Below are 23707 nucleotides of genomic sequence, written 5' to 3' on the forward strand. Positions count from 1 at the left end.
GAGCACGAAACATCCTGTCTATGAGACAGTCAAAAATTCATCAGACAAGTACAGAAAACGGAAATAAAAGCTCTCAATTGCCCCCATTATTACTTTTTTTTTTTTTTTCAAGTATTTTGTTTACACTCCAGCAGATGTCTGCTCATCTGGTAAGACTAAGTTCATGTTTGATTGCCTGCTAAGACAACTAGAACTTTTCCTGATGAGATCCCAAAAAAACATATTTGATTCCAAAGAAACATATTTGATCTTGTTGGCAGTAAGACTCCTTTTATTAACCATGTTGTGGAAGAACTCATTTTGCAATATGTCCGCAGATCACCGTGATTTACTTTTTCATTGCATGTACCAATCTGGGCATTTCAGAACAGCACAGCTCTTTGGAGTTCAGAGGGAGCCTCATCCATATGCCCGCATCACCTTGGCTGATTGATTATCATCATTCTCTAACCGCTTTGTCCCTAGCCACCCAAGTCAGCTCCATGCAAAAAGCTCATCACTCATGTACCCTTCACCTGCCCTGCAGAAAAACCTGCTCGATCATGCACATCCTCTCCCCCAGGCATGGAGGAAAGCACCCTGCTGCTGAAAGCGAAGCACAGAGAGTGGAGTGACTCATTTAAGGTCATGTAGCAGATCCCTGGCAGAGCTTAGACCAGTGCTCCCACATCTGAACTCAGTCCACGCTGTGGTTTAAATTTAGTTCCAGACGTGCCCTGCCCTAACATAAATCATTGTCTGAGTCACACTGGACTTTATTTTTTTTCTCTCTTTTCCCCTGCAGATGGCCATACATCTTTACTTTACGACTAAGCCTTCCCAGGCACAGTCTGATACTTGTGGAACAGCTTTCACGTAGAATAGGCAGAAAAAAAATGTCTTTTATTTGTGTAATCATAGAGGCTGGTGGCCAAGGCATAGAGCAGGGCTTTAAGATGTGGGTGGATGGAGGCCACCTCCTCGGTGCCTGCAATTATCAAGTATTAGAAGCAGCTGTGTGTCATAAACAGGGGTGCTGCTTGAGGTGTTGCTTGTTGGGTGGCCTTACATCATATGGGTTTGGAGGAATGATTCAGGAGTGGGGAGAGAACACGTTTGAGGATGATCTGACAGGCTGAGCTGGGTGGGAAATTCCAGGAGCCCTGCTCTGCTGAACCCATTGCTGCTGGATAAATATGCCTTCTCATTTCAGTCCTGTACCATGTAGGTGTCACCAATGACAGACAGATTCCTCCAGGGGAGGGTTTGGAGTAGAAGAGCACATTAGATTGTGGCTATGCTGTCCTCACAAAGATCAAGCCACCAAAGTTCATGTTGGCTCATATCCACCTTGGATATACAGTTGGGACAGAAGTGTGGTTTGTACAATTGGTGGAAGCTGTCTCTTCCTCAAGAGACAAATCCTATGCCCAGAACAATGTATATGCAATGTGAGTGACCAGGGACCTGGACTCCAGCTCATAGCAGGGAATAAATTGGCTTGACAATAAAGAGGTGTTCTAGTTCATTGCTCCAAACCCTTTCCAGAGAGAGTCTCTCTCTCTTTCTTTCCAATGCATGGAAAAAAGGAAGAGGGTCAGCGTATGTGCTAGGTAGGTAAATCACATAGGAGACAGAAATGCAGAAAAGAATGATCTGGAATAAGAAAAAGGACATTTAAAATGGCAGCCCTCTTGTTCTCCACCCTGAAGTTCTCAAAGCAGATTCCTGTTGTTGATTTGTAGGGCATACTTTGCACTTCCAAAGAGATACTCATCTTTGTAATGCTTCAGAGACATCATCCAGTTAATCCTTCCTGCAGCAAACTACAATCTTCTTCTAAAACTGGACTGGATTAAGTGTGAAATGGCTCCACCCGAGACTGCAGAACCAGTGATCACACCACCCAAGCCTCAATCCCTTAATAAAATGAAGAGACATTTGGCTGGAGGGCAGAGACCGCAACCAAACCTGCAACACATGGCCCAAGCTGCTGGCAAGCCTCCCACAGAAGGTAAAATTAGCTCTAAATCAAATAAGTGCTGCAATTCTCACCTGATAAGATAAGCTAGGCCCACAGCACAAAGAACCAGGGCAAATACCAGCATTGCTCCCAAAATCATGATTGTAGGCTCAATCCCTGTGCAAAGAGAGGGGGAAAAATCGGTGGATTAGAAAATTGATTCATTAGAATAATAATTAAGAATTGGAATGATATTTAAATAATTAGAATAAATAAGAAAAAATAATTTGATTTAGGCAATAATATTAAAATAACAAATATAATGCCTTCAGACTACAAAGTCAAATATTAAGCTAGAAAGATGCTAGAAAACGGTTCTTATTTAATGTTAATTTGGGAATACACAATGGCTCACTGTATTTGCATGAAACTACTTTAATTTTTTACTTACATGCATGCACATTTTTCTCCTTTTTTTTTTTTTTTTTTTTAATGAGATACAGAGTCCTGAATCAGTGGGAAAAATAGTAAATAACTGGACTCACAGACAAGAATTAAGTCGTACAGACAGCTTCTACAAAGTTCATAACTTCTGAACATTTGACCCTCTTCTCTCCAGGAACCGAAACACTGAAGAAGCTTTATCATGTGGTACCAAACTGACTGCCAGTGTGAGTCACCAGTCCATCTGGGATTTTTCATTCCCTGCTACTGATGTCTAATGCTGAAAAGAGCAGAAGAGCAGGGAGACGAGTTTGATGTCTCAATGGGCCCATTGACAGAACGTACTGGAGATGGTTTGCTCATGAGTTTATTTGCTAGGGAGCTAAGGAAAACTGACATAAATGGATGAGCTCAATTCCAGCGGGAAGAGTTTGCTGCCTCTGCCTCTTCTATCTTTGATTTATATTTACTTTATTCTCTCTGTGTTCAGAGATCCTCTAACACAAACAAGCATGCAGAAATTTGGGTTGATAAAAAGTTCATGACTCTAAGTCTCTCTTGCACCTAAGTCTCAGGACATTTTGTGAGACATGGAGCTTCCCAGTGAAAGCTGCAGGAATTTTTGAAAAATTGCATATTTTCCAGGGGCAGACAAAACATTTTAGTCGAAATTTTCCTGCTAGATTTGTACTAATTTTCTGTTTCAGCCCAGGGCTCCAGTCCCTGATTGTCCTTATGCATATAAGTCACTCTGCTTTCATGTCTAGAGCCATGAAAAAAGAGGGACTGGATCAGCTTAGAGGCAGACTTGCAGGACACCTGGTGCTCTGCACCTGTGGTTATCTGCTGGGAAACCTATTACTGAAGAGAGAATACCCTCGAATAACTCAGTCACAGGGGCATGGGTTGGGTTTCTTGCTGCACAAAGGAGCAAATGCCTTCCCAACTAGATAGTGGTACAGTGTAGGGGTATGAAAATCCCATCTCACATCCCTGCATGGTCATCCAACAATTTCAGAGAGAATCTGTATGCCAGACCACATCGTGGTAGGAATAATGTGGAGTTTGCTGATGTTCTCTTCTGCATCCAGTTGTGTTTGGTATGGTTGTTTATTTTGTTTATTTTTGTTGTTGGTGGTGTTTTTTTGTTTGTTTTTGTTTTTATTTTACCAGTGCTGTCTCCTAAGCTTCCTCAGATAGCCGCCTGTAACCCATCATGGTGAGAGGACTCTTCCACAACTGAAAAATGCCTAAGTCCCATTTCCTTCACTGAAGCAGCACCTGGTAGGCTACGTGAGACCTGGTTGAAGCACAAAATTCACTGGGATGAATGAGAGACAGTAAAAGGACAAAAGAAGTGAAAAATAAGCACCCAGATAAACAAACCTTAAGTAACAGGAGTTAGCAGAGGCAATACCAAAGATGAGAGTGCTCATGTCACCATGTAAAGCCTTTAGGAAACTCAGTCAGAACTTTGTAACTCATTAGAAGTGAAAACAAGGTTAAAATGGGCTCACCAGAATGGGCAAATTTAAGTCATACTCAAGGGACTTTGGGGGATTGTGTTGCACTCATTAAAGGGACCGTGAGAGTATGTGAAACTTCTTCTGGGATGTATAGAGGTAGGGATAAAAATGGAGAAAAGGAATCACTGGGGATGGGTTGAAGCTCAAGAATGGGGTAAGGGAGAGGATGGGATGCTGGTCATACACAAACATGTGCATTTTTCTGGCTAAACACTGCACATGCTTATCACAATCTGTCCTACCATCTCCTATTCCTTTTTTTTTTTTTTTTTTTTTTTTTATCTCCTAGGTGAGGGTGTTCTCTATTCTGCCTGTGTGTGATGCTTGAAGGCACCAAGTCAGTCAAATCAGTGAGTAAGATAAGGGGTCTGGGAGCCTGCTGCCAGAGACGGTAGGTGTGGAAGCCAGCTCCTGGAGAGATCAAAGGGTTTGGCACCCTGGGGAGAGCCAAAGAGGCCCTGGGCCCAGCCTGGAGCCCAGGAGGTGCCCTCTGCCCCTCAAGAAGCACTGCTGGGCTGGGCGGGTGCCGGAGCCCTGGCACAGGCTGCCCAGCGAGGGGCTGGGGGCTCTTCCTTGGGGATCTCCAGACCCTTCTCTCCCTCTCTTAGCACCTTGGCAGCTTCACATCCACACCTCCTCTACCCCTAACTCCATACAAAAGCCAGACTGAGGCCTAGGTTTAGTTCCAGTCATAAAATCCAGTTTCTGAAATATCAGTAATAATAATAAACTGCCACTTCCCTGACAAATGCTTTTATGCTTTTGTAAAGGTGGGAACATAAAACCTGATCTCTCTAAAAGTCAGTGGAATCTTTCTGTAGACTGCAATGGGATGCTGAATTGCTGTGCTGTTCCTAGTGACAATGAAGAATTAGATATATGGCGAGATTATATATACTTGTCGACTGCTCTAAGATCAGTATATCTCCAATCTCCATGGAGCTACTCTGACTTAAATCAGCTACAACTGAGCCAAGGGGAGTGCTTTCCTCAGCTGCTGAATGAAATATTCTGTAGAAGTGGTTAAGTTTGTTTATTTAAGTCATATCCCAGAACAGTAGGAATAAACGTGTATTATTATAAACAAATATGTCAAGTGGAAGCTAAGTATCCTACCCTGAGAATTAGGTTTCCCTGTTGACTTTAAAACTGCAGCACAGTTGCCTCAAGTTAAAAACAGTAAGTGCAACCGGTGTTCAGTCTAGCAAACCCAGGAAAATATTTCTTCAGTCTTCTTAGGTCTTCAATGACCACTTCATTTGTCTACTCCAACACTTTGAGTAATGATTATTTTCTTTTCTTGATGAGCTCTGATGAGCCCTAACACCACATACCTAACTCTTTAAAGAAGCTGGAGTTTACCAGGGCTGATGGTGAGAGCCATGTGCAACCTAAGAACAATGTCTTCAGCACAAATCCTCTTAGTTCCCTGTCCCTCAAAAGGACAGGGACACTTTGCTGGGTGGAGCCACTGGCATATATTGGTTGCTATCTAGCATATATTACTTGCAGATGTTGACTGTTAGGCCTGGAAAACTCTTTCCAGAATCCAAAAGTGGCAACAACATTATTGATCTGAAAAAACAGTAAGAGAATCTTGTGGATAAATGTAAGATCTCTGCACAGGACTCCCACTACAAGTAGTGTGAAGACCGGTCATCTTCATGGGAATTTCTTAGGTTTGGTCTTTTCTCTTTGGGGAAATCTAACTTAGTAGATAATTACACAGCGTAAGAAAAAAAGATGAAATAAATAAGAAGGGTAGGCCTGATGACATTTGACCATAATAAATTGTTTTCCTTACCTCCAGTGCAGAGAACGTCTGGATTGAACCAACAGCTGCAGTCTGCCTTGGGAGGGGCTCCACTGGGAAAGTGGATGTCCTGGCTGAGGGATGTCACATCCTCTAAAGACATGTCCAGCAAGTGGGTTGGGAAGAGCTGGCTCCCATGACCATCTGTGTCCAGTACCACATAGTTGCTCAGCCACTTCCCACAGCTGTCTGTCTCTACCCACTGGCTAAATCCAGGGAAACTGACATTTTTCGTGTGTTCTGTTATGTTAACTCCTGAGACCCAGGCTCCTTTTTTCCGAGCACTGCTTATAGCCATTGCCATGAAGTAAATGGCATCATAGATTGTCCCAAAGAGTGGAGAAACCTGAAATTACAGATAAAATTCTGGTCAGGACATACTGCTGCTAACTTCTGGTTTAACATCGACATCAGAAGATGTCCCTCTGGCTTATCTGTAAACTCAAGAATTGAGACAATAGGTTTTGTTCTCCAGGTTTGTCACAGACCTTCTGTGCAAATTCAGACTGATAGCTGGATCTAGGAGGATATATTAGAGGACTTGAATATCTTTGTTTTCCATTCAACATTAAGTCTAGGTATAAGATCTTGAAAACTTTTGGCCATCTGAAGTATCAAAAATGCTAAAGGGAGGTACTTGAACCCGTGAGCATCAAGGCTCACAGAAAAACGGGTTTGAAGAATCTTAGATTGAAGGTAGCTCTGTCCAAAACATATGTGAACATTTCTTATGGTTGCTTCCCAAAATACACTTTCAAAATATTTTTAAAATCAAGTCAAATTACTTTATGGGAAGAAGCAAGACTATGAACCTGACGTTCATCTGGCTTTTTATGACAGCCAGCCTCAAAGGATTGAGCTAAAACATCTTCCACAAATAAAAGATCACAGCAAGAGACTCGGCTCCCTACCCAGCTAGGAAAAATGTCATACTCAGGTTATCAGTCCTCTCTGTCAAAGCATTGATTATTCCTAAAACATAAAATTCACTTCCACAGAAAACCTGTCCTCTGGGGTACCAGAGCCTTTTGCATTGCTCCCCTCTGTGCCAGACTTGATTTAAGAGTCTGTACCTTTCCCTCTCCCCCCAAAAAATGGTTGTTTTTGTAGACTTATGATCATTCACAGTTGGTAGTTGAAGAGAGATTATAGCCAATACACTCATTATAAAATGAGAAGTGCTGCTGGGAACTACAGAATTTGATGTCTGTGGAAGGATTTGTTGACCAGATGTAGACACCTACAGTGAAGAATCCTACACTCAGTATAGTTACCCTGGGCTCTCATTGCAGTGAAGGAAAAGATATGGATGCTTAAGACATGATTCCTTTCTTTCTAAAGTAGACACCCATGCAGATCTGATAAATTGTGCCTTAAAAGTGCTTAAATTTTTGGAAGATCCTAGTGAGATTCAAAGATTAGTGCAGCTGAATCCTGCATCTCCTCACCAGCACAACAGATTCTACAATTCTAATGTCTAAAAGGTAGAACTTGACTTTAGGGTTTGGTTTGGTTTGGTTTTTGTTTGTTTTTTAGATAGACTTTGAGATAATTGTTCTGGCATGTTCAAAAGAACAGTTTTGACTGAAGTGCTAAGAAGCACGAGGCAGCAATAATAATCAGCACTTCTACCTAGAAGCATCCAGTATTTTGTTTGTTGTAGCCCCCAAAAAATTATCAGATGTGGGAATCTTATTTTGGTGCTTTAAGCTGGGGTCACAGACTTTATCCACCTGAAAAGAGACCACTTTAGCTTGGGTTTACTGCAGTTAACTAAGTTAAACTAAATCTGAGAGCCTTGGAGACAGCCCATTTCTCTTGAATTCCCATCATGGCTCTGCAGTTGAACTGACTTAGATTGCCAGACAATCAGGAGAAATACCTTTTCCAAACAAGTGCAGACAACACCCAACCTTCACCATATTTTTCTCAAAATACAAGCACTCACAGTCTGGGTTTTCTCTCCCCTGTCCTTTCTCTGTAGTTATTGCTTGAACTACGTGTCCTGTTACCATGTCCCGGAAAAGCTCAAGAAAAAGAATATTTACCTGTGTAGCTTCCAGCTCCCTGGCTATTTCACCATTTTCTTTAGCTTCCCTGAATGCATCATAAAAAGTCCTGTTCCCAGATTCCAGTGTAATAGTCAGCACAGCATCATATGCTTCCTGGAGCTTGGTGTCATTGTCGAGGGCATAGAATGAGATATTTTGGTAAGGAAGACTGTAAAGTAAAGTGTCATATGGAATGAGGACGTATCTTCCATCCGTTAGTCCCATTTCCTGAGCTTTTGTGAGCAAGGTGGCCTGTTCCTCCCCTCCAATGAGCACAGAATGCATGCACAGAAGTATAACTGAAACACAAGGACCACAGACAGTGTTATTAATCCATTTGGGCTTTTCAAAATAAAACAGGAGGGCAATCATGATCCTATGCTGTCATTAACTGAGACGTGAGCTTTCCCTTTGTGTGCCTTGAGCTGAAGGACACCACACAGTCATCAGCAGTGCCCAACTTCCACCCATTCATCCCATCACCAGCTATAGAGATTTTGGTCGGACACTCCTTAGGAAAGAAAGTATTCCTGACAAATGAGGAGCTGAAGTGAACAAGAGCATTTTTTCAGGTGTTCGAATTACAGGAAACAAGCAGGTACTTCTAGGCAGTGATTTGTCACGTACTATATATAGCAGGGAGCTTAAGCTGGCCAGATGAATCGTGTTTGAGAAGGGACTGGTTCTTTGTTAATGGAAGCAGCCCATCATCTCTAGCTCAAACAGAGTAGTGATGGAGATGAGATGAACCCACCCAAGGTGGTTTTGCTCTCCGTCATAGAGCTGAGCACTGATAAAACTCAAGTTATACACAACCTTCCTACCCTTTTTTGTTCGCCTTTAGCCTAAAAAGCAAATTTTATTTAAAATGCATCCTCAGCTGGATTTGCAGTGCTGATTGCAAAGATGTACATCCAGGATCAGAGCTGTGTCACAGACTTTCTGAAGGGCTTTGAACCAGGACAACAAGGCTTTTACCCATTTTCTTAAGAGAAAACAGAGCATTCTTTACTACATGCATTGTACACCAGCAGGGATGCTTTTGTTGCTTTAGTATGTGGTGTGTAACACTGGATTTCACCCCAAAAATTCACTGAACCCAGGTAGCAAGGACACAGCATTTCCAAAGCGTGAGATTTCTGATAATTCAAAACACCAACAATACAAAACCTTCCTACAAACCCCTCTTTACACTTGATAGGGTCAAGCTGAGACACCTATCTCTACTAAATACTGTCTTTTCACACGAGCTGGACACAGACTTTGATGCTGTAGACTACAATTTTATTCTATCTCCTTCACATACAAAATGCCCAGCATTCTTTCACATGAAACCCTGGCTCTGTTAAGGTCAGAGATAAAGTTCTGCTTGACTTAAATAACTTCAGAATTTCATTCTCTAGGTTATGTTCATGGATAACAATGCAGGCCATACCCTGGAGAAAAAAAAAAAAAAAAAAAAAAAAAAAAAAGTAAAAAGAAAAGGAGTGAGACTCAAAGCACTCAAAGCACTTACTTTTAATGCCACCAACTTTTTTGATCTTGTTCCAAGTGTCTTCAATGCCTTTTTCTCCTTTACCCATGGCTGTAACAATGCCTACAGGAAGCCCCTCTTTCCTGAGTGCACTTGCTAACTTGTTGGCTGTGTCCATCCAAACATCCTGGTTGGAAGCAATGATGCCAACGTGAGCCCAGTTAAAGTATTTCATGACTGTAAACAAAACTTGGGTTGGAGAGGGCAGGGTCCTGGCAAATGCAGGGTGATGGGTGGTGGAATCCAGTTTATAATTGATGCATGTCCATGAGAAGATGGTTTTATTCCAGTTTTCCCCTAAAAGAGTAGCCACCTCACAGAAGCCAGGGTTCAGAGGGCCTACGAAAGCTGAGGAAAATTTTCCAAAGTCAATGAATCTAACCAGAGCTCTTGATGTCTCACAATCTTCTTGCAGGACCACATAATCCAATCTCTGGCCAAGGTCTAGCGAAGGGTCTTTGCTTATTCGTTCCACCGCTAACCTGGCAGCCGCATGGGGAAAGGCTTTGGAGAAGAAGGGATCACAGTCCCAGGGTCCGAGCAGACCAATTTTAAAAATGGAACAATGCACCGGAGGGGAAACTGCGATTATTCCCAACAGCAGCCACCAGAGAGCGTGGAAAAACGTCTTGAACGAATTTCCAGTGTTGAACGTCTGCAACTTAATGTGCCTCGACAGCACCCAGAGCAAGCTGTTAGGACACGGTAGGAGAAATGACATTGTTTTACAGGCAGGGAGACCGAAGCTGAGCTCGTCAGGAAGCCAAGCAGTGCATTACCTGCTGCTGGAAGAAAAGCAGATTACATTTGCCTTCCTGTATACGTATTTGCTCTGTGCATGTAGGTAGAGCTGAATCAGCCCAAATTATACAACAGCTCTCAAGGTGCAAGTGTATGGGGTGCCAAAAACCTGCATAGCCCCATGGATATGCACCACAAAAGCCATTGTACCACACAGAAAACCCTACCAATTGCCAGTTAAACTCCCTGTGGTCCTAAAATGCACACCTATATTAACATTTTTTAAAGTTTCGCAATATATTTTGAAACAAGCCAGTGAAGAGTGACTCTGTTTGCAGCAAAAAATGCAGCCTATGCGTACAGCATTTTTTCAGTTCTTCGAAAGATAAATCCCAAACCACATAGAAAAACACATAAATAAGAGCACAAAAAGATAAAATGCACTGAGCCAGCAACTTTTGCCACTCCCAAAACCTCAGTGAGCTGTGAAAATGAACCAAAGCCCATATACACATAAACACACGCACACAAACAGGTACTGGCCCATATATGTAGGTACTTAGAGTTGTATATGTAAATGCATATGATATTAAAACATTCTGAAAAGGTTTTTCAAGGTCAAACTTATCTCATTTGCCAGTGTCTTTTAAACCTGGCATATGGAAAGGTTGAAATCCAGGTAGTCACAAAACAAGGGAAAAGCAGGATTATGATTGGAATTTAGCTAAGAACTGTTAAACAACTGCCATGGCAGAAGCTTTGTGTTCAAGCTTGGCGTAAAATATCTGTTTTTAAAGACTAAGAGCCATATGTTTTGGGGAGTAAAGGACCCACCCCTCACAGCCAGGCACAGAAATCCCAAACCCGCAGCAGCTCCTCCACCATCAATAGCGTCATCCCATGGCTGAGAAAATTTGCTGATCCAAACAAGTTTGTGCTCTAAAAGCAGCAGCCCCCTTACCAGCTTACCTGTTCATCACCAGAGAAGTATTTTTATCTTGGATCTTCATCCACGGAGGCTGAGTGAGCTATAAATACACCCACAGGTCCTTTATGGAGAGAGCCCTCCAGGAAAAGCCACCCACCAGCAGAGCAACATCTCACTGGTGGTGATGGATCTCCTGGGACGTGGGTCCTGCCCCAGGGAGAGGTGATGCATGGTGGGCCTCTGTGCAAGTGCCCACCTCCTTCAGGCTGTGAGTTTCACAGGACACCCCAGCTGGAGCTCTGGGACCCTCCAGCAGTCTCAAAATCTTCCTGTGCCCCCTTTGGTGAGGACCATCCTTCTCCTCCAGGGTTTCATGACTCGGGGTGCATCACCCCAAGATCTTTGGACCTCGGTGAAGGTCTTGCAGAACTCCAAGGCTGCCTTACTCCGAACTGCCTCAGTGCAAGGACTTATTCATATCTAACTCAGTAATTGTAGGGATGGCGTCTTAAGGCTCTGCCTTTGGATTAGTGGGATTTAGCTCCTGGGATCTGCCCCTTGCAGAACAGATCCTTAAGTCTCTGCACCACAGCTCCCCTTCCACCCTGAAGCAGCAGAGCCAAGAGCTTTTTCGGGCCTGGGGTAAGCAAAATATTTTATTCCAGACTCCACCACCCTGCTGATGTTTTTTTTACAGTCCCACCTTCCTTGTTTTTCTCTAGTACCCATCATAACATACACAGAGCTTTTTACATTTGCAGCATAATATTCCTGTCTCCCTGGGCTCTTTAGATCTCTCCCTAGAGCTGAAGCCCCCAGTAACCCCCTCCACATTCCCAGACACCTTCATTCCTTAGCAGACCTGGCAAGAAAACTGTCAACCTGGAAAGACCTCGAACATCACCACACCTGCCCCAGCTAGGAAGCCCCTTGCAATAATTTAGCCGAGGCCGTAGGACCAGCATTTGGTCTAGAGGGAACCATTTGTAACTCAACCTTTTAGCGGTATTAACTTGAAATATGTCATATAAATCATACAATCTCCTTGATGTGTGTTCAATAGTAGCTTGTTCTTTGTGACTAATGATTAGGGGAAGCCACAAAGTCACTCAGATGCAGTGGGGAGAGCAGCTCTTTCCATTTGTTTTATTCATTTCCTTCCGTTCATTCATTTCCTTGCATGGATTCAGGAAGGTTCCTGGAAATGTGCTTTATTGGGGACTAGAGCAGCTCAAGACGGTTATCAGGAATTACCAAAGTGCTTCACTTTTGGAAAGTACTTAAAAGACATCAAACGTCAGGCCTGAACTCAGAACACTGCTATGTATGCTACTCGTGCGTTAGGCTTACACGCCAGGCTCAGATCAAAGTAAAATAAAATAAAGCTCGTGCACTAGGAGTGTGATTTTTTGAACTGAGTGTAAAAGTTTAATTTATGTATACGTCTATAACCAAATATACCTATACCTACATACATGTCTAATATGTCCCCTGTTGTCTTTATTATTACTATTACTATTACTATTACTATTACTATTATTTTATTCAATATTATTATATTGACAATGGTACTGCGCAGTTTAATTCCACTCAGGATCAGCAGTTTCAAAGCCTCCTGCAGTAGCTCCACTGGCTCATTTATGGGGGATGTTTATAGCATTAAAATGTCCCAGGTTGGGGGGAAAAAAAAAGAAAGCAAAAAAAAAAAAAAAGTGTGTTAAGCCCCCACTGAAAGATTAAAAAAAAAAAATGATGATGTGGAGGTCTTTTTACTAGTGTGCTTACTCTGACATGTAACAATTTGTATTTTTACATAGCCAAGTGGGTTGAAACCTGCACCACTTTCTCCTTTTTCTTCTGCTTCTTCTTTCCCCAGTGAAAGAACAGAACTGCGTGCAATCAAATAATGCCAGTGGCAGGAGTCCACCCTCTGTATGGCAAGCTGGTTACCCCAAATAGCTCTGCCAGGTCTCTCACCCGAAAGGGCTCTGCCATGCTTGCAAAACAAGCTCAGGTCCTGGCATTGCATGATTTGTCTCAGTAAGGCAAGTCTTGCAGCTGAAGGAAAAAAAAAATGTTAATAAGATAATTTATTTGTCTAGAATTAGTGTTAAAGATCCTATGTCCCCAAAACCTTGCTTTTTCCTCGAATTTGCAGCTCATCACTGCTGCAACAACCACCTCATAAAGTGTTTGTCTGTGATGTGATTTATTGTTTGTATACCATCGGATTCCCAACACTTCAGTATTCACCAAAGCGAGCAAGCGATGCGTATGCTTGTACATCCATAACATTTCCCCAGGGAAGGCTGAGGCACAGCTGTCTCGCTTTGCTTTAAATTTTCAGAGCAGAAGAGGGTGCTCTAATCTCTGCTCTGACCTCCCGCATCAGCCTGGCCAAGCAGCCTCCCAGGAGCTGCTGCGACGAGCTCCTCAAGCGTGCTGGAAATAAAATGCATTTTGTAATGACTTCTCCCACAGGGCACTGCTGACTAAAGCTGGAAACCCTCTGCAGCCAGCAGAGAGAGGCAGGGGAAGGTTTGGCTCCTGTTCTGACTCTTCCTGCAGAAAAGTCTCCATTTCCACTGATTTTAGAGAAAATTGAGGGATGGCAACTCCGGCGTTAGCCTTTCTTCACGTCCTCCGAGCCTTAATTAAAAGCTCCAGCCTTGGAGGATCTGCCAGGTTCCCCTGTCTATTATTCCAACTGTTAATTACCGACAACATTAAAAATATCCACCTCGTGTCTAGTGCGTCTGGCTTCTGCTTCCTGCGCCTTGCTGTCGCTCTGCCTTTGCCTGAGAAACAAAAAGCCGGGAAGCACAATAAATATCACCTCTCTGAAGGCACTTGCACACCATAATTAGCTCACATCCTAGTCATCCTCTGGGTAAAATAAATAAACAACTCCTTCAGGCTTTTGCCATAGAGCGTGCCTTTCAGGATTTCATCCCTATAGCACTCTCCACATTCATTTTAAAATTTCCCTTCTCCCTCTCTCGGATAAATTAGAAACAGCACTTGTTAGCAATCCTCCACTCCATAATGGGTGAATATAGAGCTGATAGCATCTTTTGTCACCCATTTCATTTCATTTCATTTCTCTCCACTTTAATGCTTTTGCTCACATGAGCACAGTTGCAGCATCACTGCTTGCAAGCTCGTCTCTGGTTTCCTCAGTAAAACCCCTGCCTTGGAAGTGTGACATGGAATTTTTATTCCCAAAAGTATACAAACCCATTTGGGTCCAGTTTAAAGGACGCTTTTCAAATGTGTTTCCTAAATGAAAGGTCCAGACCAATCTGCAAGTTTTATAAATAATGATTTTTTTTTTCTGTTTCTTTCAAGATAATGTGATACAGTTATTGAACAGCACTGGAAAAAAAAATGAGATTCCCCAGAGGCTCCACCAGAAAATGCCAAATGAGGCATTCACATCTACTATCTTATTTCGTGTTATCAATTAATCATTTTTTGTCTCTTTATGATGTGGGCACACTGACTGTGCAGCACTAGTTCTCTTCCTCAATATCACCTTTCTGTTAGCTGATACCTTGTAGGAGTTTGAGACATCACCACTTGTCTTTATCTGCCAGACTTAGGACTCCATCAGAAAATGATGTAAAGTCAAACCGACAAGATTTATCATCTCTCAACGTCACTGACTGGCATTAGTTAATCTCCATCCTGTAATTCATTACGAGTTCCTCTTCGTTTTGTCCTTTCTGTGACTTGGAGTGAGCTTGATGTCAACCCAATCTGACATCAGTTTCTTGGCAGGCCAGCACAGGAAGGTTTGATGTCCCACAGTTTTGACAGTTCTGTTTTTTTTGGGGTGGGAGTGTCCTGCTGTGGCACATTACCCTGTTTTCAAGTTTTCACATGGAATCCCTTTCTCTCCTTTTTTTTTTTTTTTTTTTTTTTTCTCCCCAGATTATCTGCTTTGTACCAGGGCTGCTACCTGTCAGCCCCCGAGCAGTCCTGTACAGTCAGGTTCAGGTGATTTCTTTCCCCAAACGTTTCCATTTATTTGATTTTCTTGGATGCTGCTTTTGTAGCCTGTGAAATCTGAGGTCTCTGGCACTGACCTGTGTGGAATATATGACGTTGCAGGTAGTTTGGATAGTCAATATTAGAGCTGGCAGAGGCTGGCGTTATGACACCAGATGAGGTATTAATATCTGTATTTGTTTAGGCATCAAAACCCTAATCCATTTGACAACCTCATCTCCAGAAGCTCGTTACATAGCAATAAATAGAGAAACACTCCTCTTCCAGGGGAGATTTCTAAACATCTTAGATCCCTCTATGATTTGACCTAAAAAGTGGCTACTGTTCACTGCTTTCTTTACATGAGGCTAAGTGAGGCTGGACTATTTAGCAAGTTAAAATTAGGTGTTGGAGGAGATGGAGTGAGTGTCTCACGTGGTATCAACTGAAAAAGCACTTGCCCAATTAATCTAAAATGTTTTTCTTGCAGTATGGTTCAACAAGATCTGAGACATGCCTGGATCTGTGTCTGGAGACCTTAGAAATTGCCAGGAGTTTTGTCTGTAAATAAAGATACCGAGCAGGTCTGTCTCGTAGGCAGGGAAGCTGAAAGCAGGTGAGTGTTTGATATAAACCCTGCAAGCCTGGCTGTTGCAAAGGAGCCTGGAAGCCAGCCACAGCAGCTCCATGACAATGACAATTTCATTGATGGCTTTAACAGAAAACCCGAGGAGAACAGCAAACCCACCCTGTACTTGTAGAGCTCAGGAAGCCCACAGTTCCTCGGACAGTTCAGAAATAAACGCTCTCAGTGCAGCCCAGCCAAAAATATGAAAAGGAAAAAGAAATAAAATCACACAAAACCTTCTGGCAGACAAAGAATGATGGGCTTTGGCCAGCTCTGTTCACGGTGAATGGTAACACGGCTTCCAAATGCGTCAATTGACTCATGAATGGCTGGCTGGCGTTTTGCATGATGACTTACACTTTGCTATGTTGCAAACTTTCCCGCAACCACATAACCTCACTGGAGGGTTTATCAGATCCTGCCAGATCTGATAAATGGCGTTTCTCCCTAAAATAAAGTTTGAACATGACACCGGCTTGCATTTGCTTTACATCAAGACTTTACAAACCCCAGGGAGAAAATAATCCCGGGATATTTCTGTCCCAGTAAATTGCTCCTAGCCTCCAGCATTTTTGGCAGCTTGAGGAAAATAGCCAGTTTTACAACTTTATCTATATATCTGAACTTTCAAATGTTTACTGGAGAGACATTAACTTGGATATTGAACTACTGCACTGGCCATATACTACTGCTCTTTCTCTTCCTCCATCTCTAGTCCTGCCCATCGCCTGAAAACCTTTGTCCCCTGTTATCAGGCTACCCAAATCTCTAGCAGATATTGGTGGTAGAAGAGAAACAGTATCACCATTTAAAGTTTTGGAAGAAACACAACATTTAACTAACTACCCCAGGCTGCATAGGAAATGAGTATACTCTCCGCAAATTTTATGTTCCTTTTAGTGTAAAGAAAAACTCAAGAGTTATGAACTCTCAGTTATAATTTCTACCATGCAGGACTTAGGCCAGGTCTTCTTTGTTTGTTTGTTTGTTTGTTTGTTTGTTTGTTTGTTTTATGGAATTATTTAGGTTGGAAAAGACCTCTGAGATCATCTGGTGCATGACCTTCCAGATGTTACACAGAAGACCAGTCAGCAGCAGATGAAGAAACCACCCCAGGCCCCAAGTCACACGTCCATGCAGCCCCAACTCACTTCTCTACCAGCATCTGGGCTGCCCAGCTCCTGAATTCTGCATAAGAGCCCTCTCATCACAACACACTTTATTAATTTACCAGCAGTATATGCAGTGATCTCCTTATATCCCCATTTTCTAATACCACTTCATCCATAATTGGGAGCACCAGGGAAAAATCAATCAATCAATCAATCAATCAATAAACAAATTATGGAGCATGACACAGCACCGTGCTATCTAAACCAGGGTTTCATCTCTCCTGTTTCAGACGTTGTCCAAGCCCTTTGGGCTGCTCTGGCAGTGTCCTGCAGCTCTGTCTCTGCTGACTCCCTGCAAAGCCCCCTCCCATGAAGACCCCGTGGTCCTCCCAAACCTTTCCACTGCCACTGTGCCTACAGGGTTGAGGAAATAGTTAACTGGGAATAAATATTCTCGGTTAACTGGGAATAAACTGGCCTTATTTCAGACTGGCGGAAAAGCTAATGAGAAGGAATTTCTACAGGTGGTTATTTAAATTGTATTAGAGTCTTTCTGAGGATCCTGTCCGAAGGAAAGCAATCTTGTTTTGATTTCACCTGCTTCTTTTCCAGAGCCTGCACAAAACTTTAATGAGGGTCAATGTACATGGTCTCAGACCACACCTATTTTTAATGCCCTTTAATTGCCACTCATAAAGATAACCCTTGAGATGTTTGTTTCTGAAGGCCATTCAAACTGCAGGGACCATTGCAGATGGTTATTTTGTAGTGTTGCTCAAGCTCAGTTAATCCAGCTGGAGCAGCTCATCTGCTAATCACATGCTTGAACTCTTCAGTAAAGATAAGACCTGAGATAACAAAGTGAAAACACCCCCAATGTTTCTTTTTCTCTGCCTCCTGGAGCACGAAGAAATAATCAGCCTGAACTGTGACCCAGCCATCAAATAACCTACAATTCACCCAATGAAAAAAAAAAAAATAGAGAGTAAAAATAAAGTGCTTTTATCTATATTCATGCCAACCGTGTGATTTTTAAGGAGACTCTCATGAATAGTGTTGACAGATGCAAGACAAAAACCGAATGCTGGTGTAAATATTGCTGTACTTCAAACCCAGGTTCTGCAGGAGTCAGTCCCCAGCAAGCCCCCAGGTATTAATCCCTGTGTCTGAAACACGCAGAGCAGGGCTAACACCTCACTAAGTCCCTGTTATCTGTTGCTGCACAGCATGGCACACTGCAGCAGGCCAGAGAGGGAGAGAAAAAAACAGATCAAAACGACTCGTGAAAATGTTCCAAAGACAGCAAGTCACTTTTATGTCACCCAGTTCAGCTTTTTTTTTGGGGGGGTGGCAATCATGTAGGGTACATTTCAGAGCAGCAAGAGAAGCGAGCGGGGTGTCTCAAGTGGATAAAGAAATCCTTCCGTGGCCGGGAAATTAAATTTTCAAAGTACATCAATAGCTGAAGAGCCATAAGATTAGCTGCTGGGGATCCCCATGGCCCTGCTGTGGTCCTTGGAGTGACTTATATCATCAGGATGCATGGAGGAAGAGTCCTGCAGCTCAGCTCTTCTGGTGCCTGTTTAAGGGAATTGGTAATATCTTTGTCTCTTTGGGTGCGAAAGTGTTTCTGCTGATTAAAATTCCCCGCAGACCTACATCTCCTAAGCCGATAATGATAAGCCTCTCAGGCTGGCTGTGTGTTGCTCTGTTGGGTCCAGCAGGGCCTGGATGGGCAGCAGACACGAGATGCTGGTAGTTAGTGCTCGTAGCTCTGCAATCCAGCCTTGGAAATCGTGGAAAATTGATGAGCAGCAGCCAGGTCTGGTGAAGCAGCGCATTCCTGAGGGGCCAGTCCTCTGATCTGGGCCTGGGAGAAGCTTTTAAGTTATCTACAGAACTGTGGAAATGTTGGATGGGGACCCCTAAGAGCTGTGTTCTGACAGTTTTCCAGTTGTCCTTGGGGTGCATCCTGGCTGCTACTGAATGGAGGTCTCCTCCTTGTTGCTCTAAATCTCATTCAGTGTTTCCCCGTAGTGCACAAAGAACAGGAATAGCCCTCCACAGATTGCTTCTGCTTTCTTTTCACCCCTCTTGCACCTGGAAGGCTCAGAATGATTATTCCAGGGGCGGCATTTCTGGTGCAAAACATTACAGCTTCCCTGGAGTTTCTGGTCATGGTTATCCTGATATCGCTGTTTGCCTAAATCATGACGTAGGCTGACATCCAAAGAGGCCTCCTCCTAGCACAAGGCTTTTATTGGCTTTTATCGGTGACAATGGCAAGCAGAAGTAGCTGGCATGAGCAGTGGTCGGATTTGGATCAGATTTGGATCAGATCCATGCTGGGCAGAGGCAGGGACACAGCAGGGCCAGAGACAAGGGCAGCAGGATCTGGACCACATTTCTAGACCCGAGGAGATGTCTGCCTGGGGTACATGGCCAGGACAGTGCTGGGAAGTGGAATGAGCTTTCTCTCTGGCCATTGGGTTGTGTTGCACCTCACTGAAGGGTTTTCTGCCCAAGGAACCAGCTGGTTTGCCAATGGCAAGGCCAGGGCACATGGATGTCTGCAGGGATCTGTAGAGAGAGCTGCAGGGAGACTAATCAGAGGTGGCTTAGAAAAGTCCAGTCCCAAACTGCCTGTGGCTTTGTGGGCTGGTCCTGACTTCTCAAGGTTCCATTTTCATCTGTCTTCACTTCCCATTAAGGATAATTAAGCTCTACAGCCAGCCCAAGCCCAGACTCAAACCGTGGACAAGCCAGTTCTCATTTCACCTTTCAGATTGATATCAGAGTATCACTGTGAGGCTTGCAGCCCTCAATGGCAGGCCAAATAAGAGGCCTGATGAGAAATCATTTCCCCAGTCTTAGGGCTGCCTCCGTAGATAGATTTAGTAGGGACAAGGCTTCCTTTTGGTGCTAGTACTGCCAGCTCTGTGCTATGAAAAAGAGACACCGCTGTTGCCTCTTTTCTTCTAACACTTCACCTTCTGCAGCTGTCACTAGAGCAGATGATGTTGTCTTATATAATAAGGTACTGGATCCTGGAATAATTTTTCTGTGTTTTAGAAAGCGTAAAACACTTCCAAGCCCACATCTGGATTAGCACCACTACGGGTGACTGAAACACTGAGCCGATAATGCAGCAGGTGCAGCAGAGAGCTGTCACTTCTGCTTCTTCCCTAAGGCTGCAGACATATGTGCAAGCCACGTTTTACTCCATATTGAGCAATTTGCACTGTTCTTCCTGAGCACTAAACTGTTTAGATCAGGGTCTGCCAAAGGATTTCACGCCTGCCTGACTGGCAGGGAGGACTTCAAGGAGTAGCGTGAATATGCAGTCAGGTATTGAGCCAATGCTAATACGGTTTGATAAAGTAATATCAAATATCAAATGTAATAATATATCAATATTCAAAATATATCAAATACCAGATATAATCTCAAATATACTAGTTTGGTATAGTCATATAGTAATATATCAAACTAGTATATTTGAGATTATATTTGATATTTGATGTATTTTGAATATTGATATATTATTACCATTTATTACTAATATTATTATTATTTATATTACTATTGATATAGTAATATAAAACTCCAGTTCTGGTCCTATTCCAGCCTCTGGGCAACATCCTTGGGGTGGAAAGGCCAAGGGTTTTTTCTCCTGGGGCAGGAAGAACCTCTATACATTAAAGCACGTAAGGATATGATTAACTGTAAGAATCAACTTTTCGCAAATTACCTCATCTCCATGTTTTGGAGCTGGGCTGCAAAAGGCTCTCAATGTCTTTCTGGGGTTTTCTGGTGGCTGTTCTAGTTTCTGAAAGCTGCTGTGCCTTGAGATGTAGCAGAAATCTGGTATGTGAGTGCAATGGGAGTACAGGAATCTGCATCTTCTTCACTGGGTACCAAGGCAGGTCCAAAGAGGTGAGCTTCTTGCAGGGGTAGGGAGAAGAGGTTTCAGGGCTGCCTGCTTTGTCACAGACTTGCTTAAGGCCACAAACAAAATCATTTCATCCATATAGCAACAGGAAACACGGCTGCATGACATTATAAGGGCAGGTATGAGTCAGCCTTGAGCCAACAACGTACAGGTTCTTCTTCTCATCCTCTTCTCTTTGTGTTTACCCCCTTCTCACCAGAATAACACACACCCAGAATACGCTGGTCCTGCCACCACCCTCACATGCTGCTTTGCCAAAGCCCTGATATGGGGAAGGCAGAGCAAACCCAGTGTGTTTATGCCCTGCAGCAAGACGTCCCATACTCTGCTGCAGCTCGCAGCCCCCAGCCAGGGACGTGCAATGTGTTGGACCTTCCCCTTCATCCCAGCGGGTGCCAAAGCTGGCTCTGGCATTTATTTGCCATCCCTATTCCTTGAGAAGATCAAAACAACCTGACATCTGGTTGTCCTTTACTGCCGTCCTGGTTTATGTCATGTCGTTCTTCCACAGCCTCATTTATTTTCCTTTTTAATCACCTCTGAGCCAATGCAGCCGACACATGCTCATGCCTTGTGTAGCCCACGAGAGAGCGCTCCCTCTCTGGCAGACCACACACTTCTCCAACTGGTTAAACTGGAAAGAAGCTCATCAGGGTGGCTTGGTCCCTGGGCTGCTTTCCAGTCGCCTTCTCACCCCTAAATCCCAGCAAAGTCAGCTCCCTGGGGACCGGACGCGATGCATTAGGTCTTATAATTTGTAATTTTTATTTTTTTCCCAGGAAAATATTTCTTCAGGACACAAACCCTTGTAAGCAAAACAGAAGACCATGACAAGGGAGGGTTTTTTCTCTTCTCCCAGCCACATGTTTTACCAAGTGCAAGTTACAAGTGTGATTTGCCACTTCGTCATCCAGACTAAATTGTCACCAGCCGGACTTTGATCCTCACCGAGCAAGCTGAAAACAGTGCTGGTAAAATATATCTCAATGCCTTCAGCCTTTCTTTTCATATTTGGGGATTTCCTGTCCCAAAGAGCCTCGGTTATTCCAGTAAGCCAGCGCTTTGTTTCCCTGATTAAGCAGTGAGAGAAGAGCAGCGAGCCCCTCGCAATGTGTCACTTTAATTAAGTTTCCCTCGTGGTGAGTGTCTGAGGATGACAGACAGTTCAGCGGACTCCCCACACGCCAGACTTATCACAACCACTCCTGATTTTCTGCCATCCTGTGTGTTGTTTTTTTCTTTTTTTTTTTTTTTTTTTCTTTCCTGCTCAGACGATTGCTGGTCTCATCAAGCCAAGTGTGTACGAGCCCTCGCGCTAATGAGCGAGTCAGAGCGGCAGCCCCCCGCTTGCCCTGGCCCTGCAGCTGCAAAGTAATGCTATAAAAACACTTAATGAAGCATGACGCTTGAAAAACACCCCGGCTCCTTCCTCCGGGGAGAGGGAATGCCCTCAGCTGTGATTAAAGGGATGCTCAGCCCCAGGTGGTGGTGCCTGGTTGGTGAGCTGGGTCTCCCACAACGCTCCGCGTTGGAGTTTGTGGTTGATAAATCATCCCAGAATCACAGGAGATAAGCTATGGGTTTATCCCTCTTCATTAGTGAGGACAGAAGGGGAAGAACAGTTGATTTATCCCTTTACTGGTCCCAGTAGGAAGGAGGGGGAAGGAACTGGGTGTTTCACAGGGGTAGCCTTGCCCTGCCTGGCTGAAGGTTGCCCATCACCATCTCTCGTTTCCATGTCCACTGGCAACTGGTGAGGATGGGGACTTAGGAAGGTGGGATGGAGGAGAAACTGGTCAGAAATTACCTAGGAGGAACGTGGTCAAGCACAGCAGACAGGCTTGGAGATGCATGGGATAGACAAGAACAACCTTGAAGGGGAAAACCAGAGAGAAACTGGACATGACAAGGCCAGGGGGTCCTCATGCTTTGTGATGCTCAGCCTGCCATCACAATGACCATCCAGAGTGCTCATATCCCAATACAAATACTAAATTCCCAGCCCAGAGGCATAAATGAGAGGTTCTTTCAGCAAATCACAGCTGTAAGCAGCATGGCTATATTTCAGATGGCTTCCATCTTCAGATTTTACCAAAACCAATGTGGAAAAAAAAATATAGAAAGAGGGGAAAAGTGTTAATTTGTAAATTCTGTGTGACAGGGGTTTGGACTCTGCACCCAAGTGAATTCATTTTCTTTCCTGCTCATGCAAAACAATATCTTGTACCTTCACAGCCAAGGGTTGTGTGTGGACACAGGAATTGTTGGACTGGGATGCAGGCATCACCGTACCTAAGCAATCAAGGACGTGGTAGAAGGGTCACCTTGGATCTGTACCCAACTTTGTGATCTTCCAGGGACCTCCTAACATCCCTGTGCAAAGCCTTGAGGCTTCTCAGCACCTACTTTAGCGACTCTCTTTAGAGGGTGAAGCACCTTTCATCTGCAATTCTGCCAGAACTGGGCTGTACTCATCCAGGAGCTGAGTACTGAATGCAGTCACCACTCCTTGGCCATGGGGCATGGTCTCCAGCAAGGTTTTTATGAGTCGTTATCAGCAGCCTTTGTTTCTGAGGGCTTGTAAAATATACATGTCTCCTCCGGAGTTTGTTTAGCTGGAACTGGCTTGTTATAAACATCCAGTGAAGGATGGGAGTGCTATTCCCTGTTATTTCATTGTCTGGCAGAAAAAGGAAAAAAAAAAAAAAAAGGAAAAGCGAGCAATTCCCTTGAGTGGACATCTGTGCTGATGCTAAAGGAGCTACAAGCAAGAAAAAAAAAATACAGAAAAATCCCCATTTTGCAGCATCTTAACTTTTGCAGTAGAGAAAGGGCTGTATCAGAGCATCACTTCTCTGCAGTCCCTCAAACTCTGCCAGCCCTCTCCCCCAGAGCCAACCCCCCTTCCATTCTCAGCACCCCTCCCATCCTAAGAAAGCCTTGTTCCAGGGCAGAGACACATTGTTCCAGGGAAACAAACCCTTGACACCATCCGAATCATTGACTAAGCAGAGCTGAGGCATTGTTACAAAGGGAGATAAAGTTT

General features: G+C 43.7%; 1 protein-coding gene across 1 annotated transcript in view; it reads right to left on the bottom strand.

The window, feature by feature from the left end:
• The window catches only part of GUCY2F (guanylate cyclase 2F, retinal), a gene marked incomplete at both ends in the record, with an annotated part of 44703 nt that extends 34672 nt beyond the window's left edge, over positions 1-10031 (bottom strand). The window contains 4 exons of the mRNA XM_082784653.1: positions 2035-2119; positions 5717-6071; positions 7774-8075; positions 9293-10031. Coding sequence (XP_082640779.1) covers positions 2035-2119; positions 5717-6071; positions 7774-8075; positions 9293-10031 — 1481 coding nt within the window. The remainder of the gene's footprint in view (positions 1-2034; positions 2120-5716; positions 6072-7773; positions 8076-9292) is intronic.
• Positions 10032-23707: the final 13676 nt, after the last annotated feature.

Source organism: Aythya marila, assembly GCF_965140915.1.
Source record: "Aythya marila genome assembly, chromosome: 1".
Classification (NCBI taxonomy): Eukaryota; Metazoa; Chordata; class Aves; order Anseriformes; family Anatidae; genus Aythya; species Aythya marila.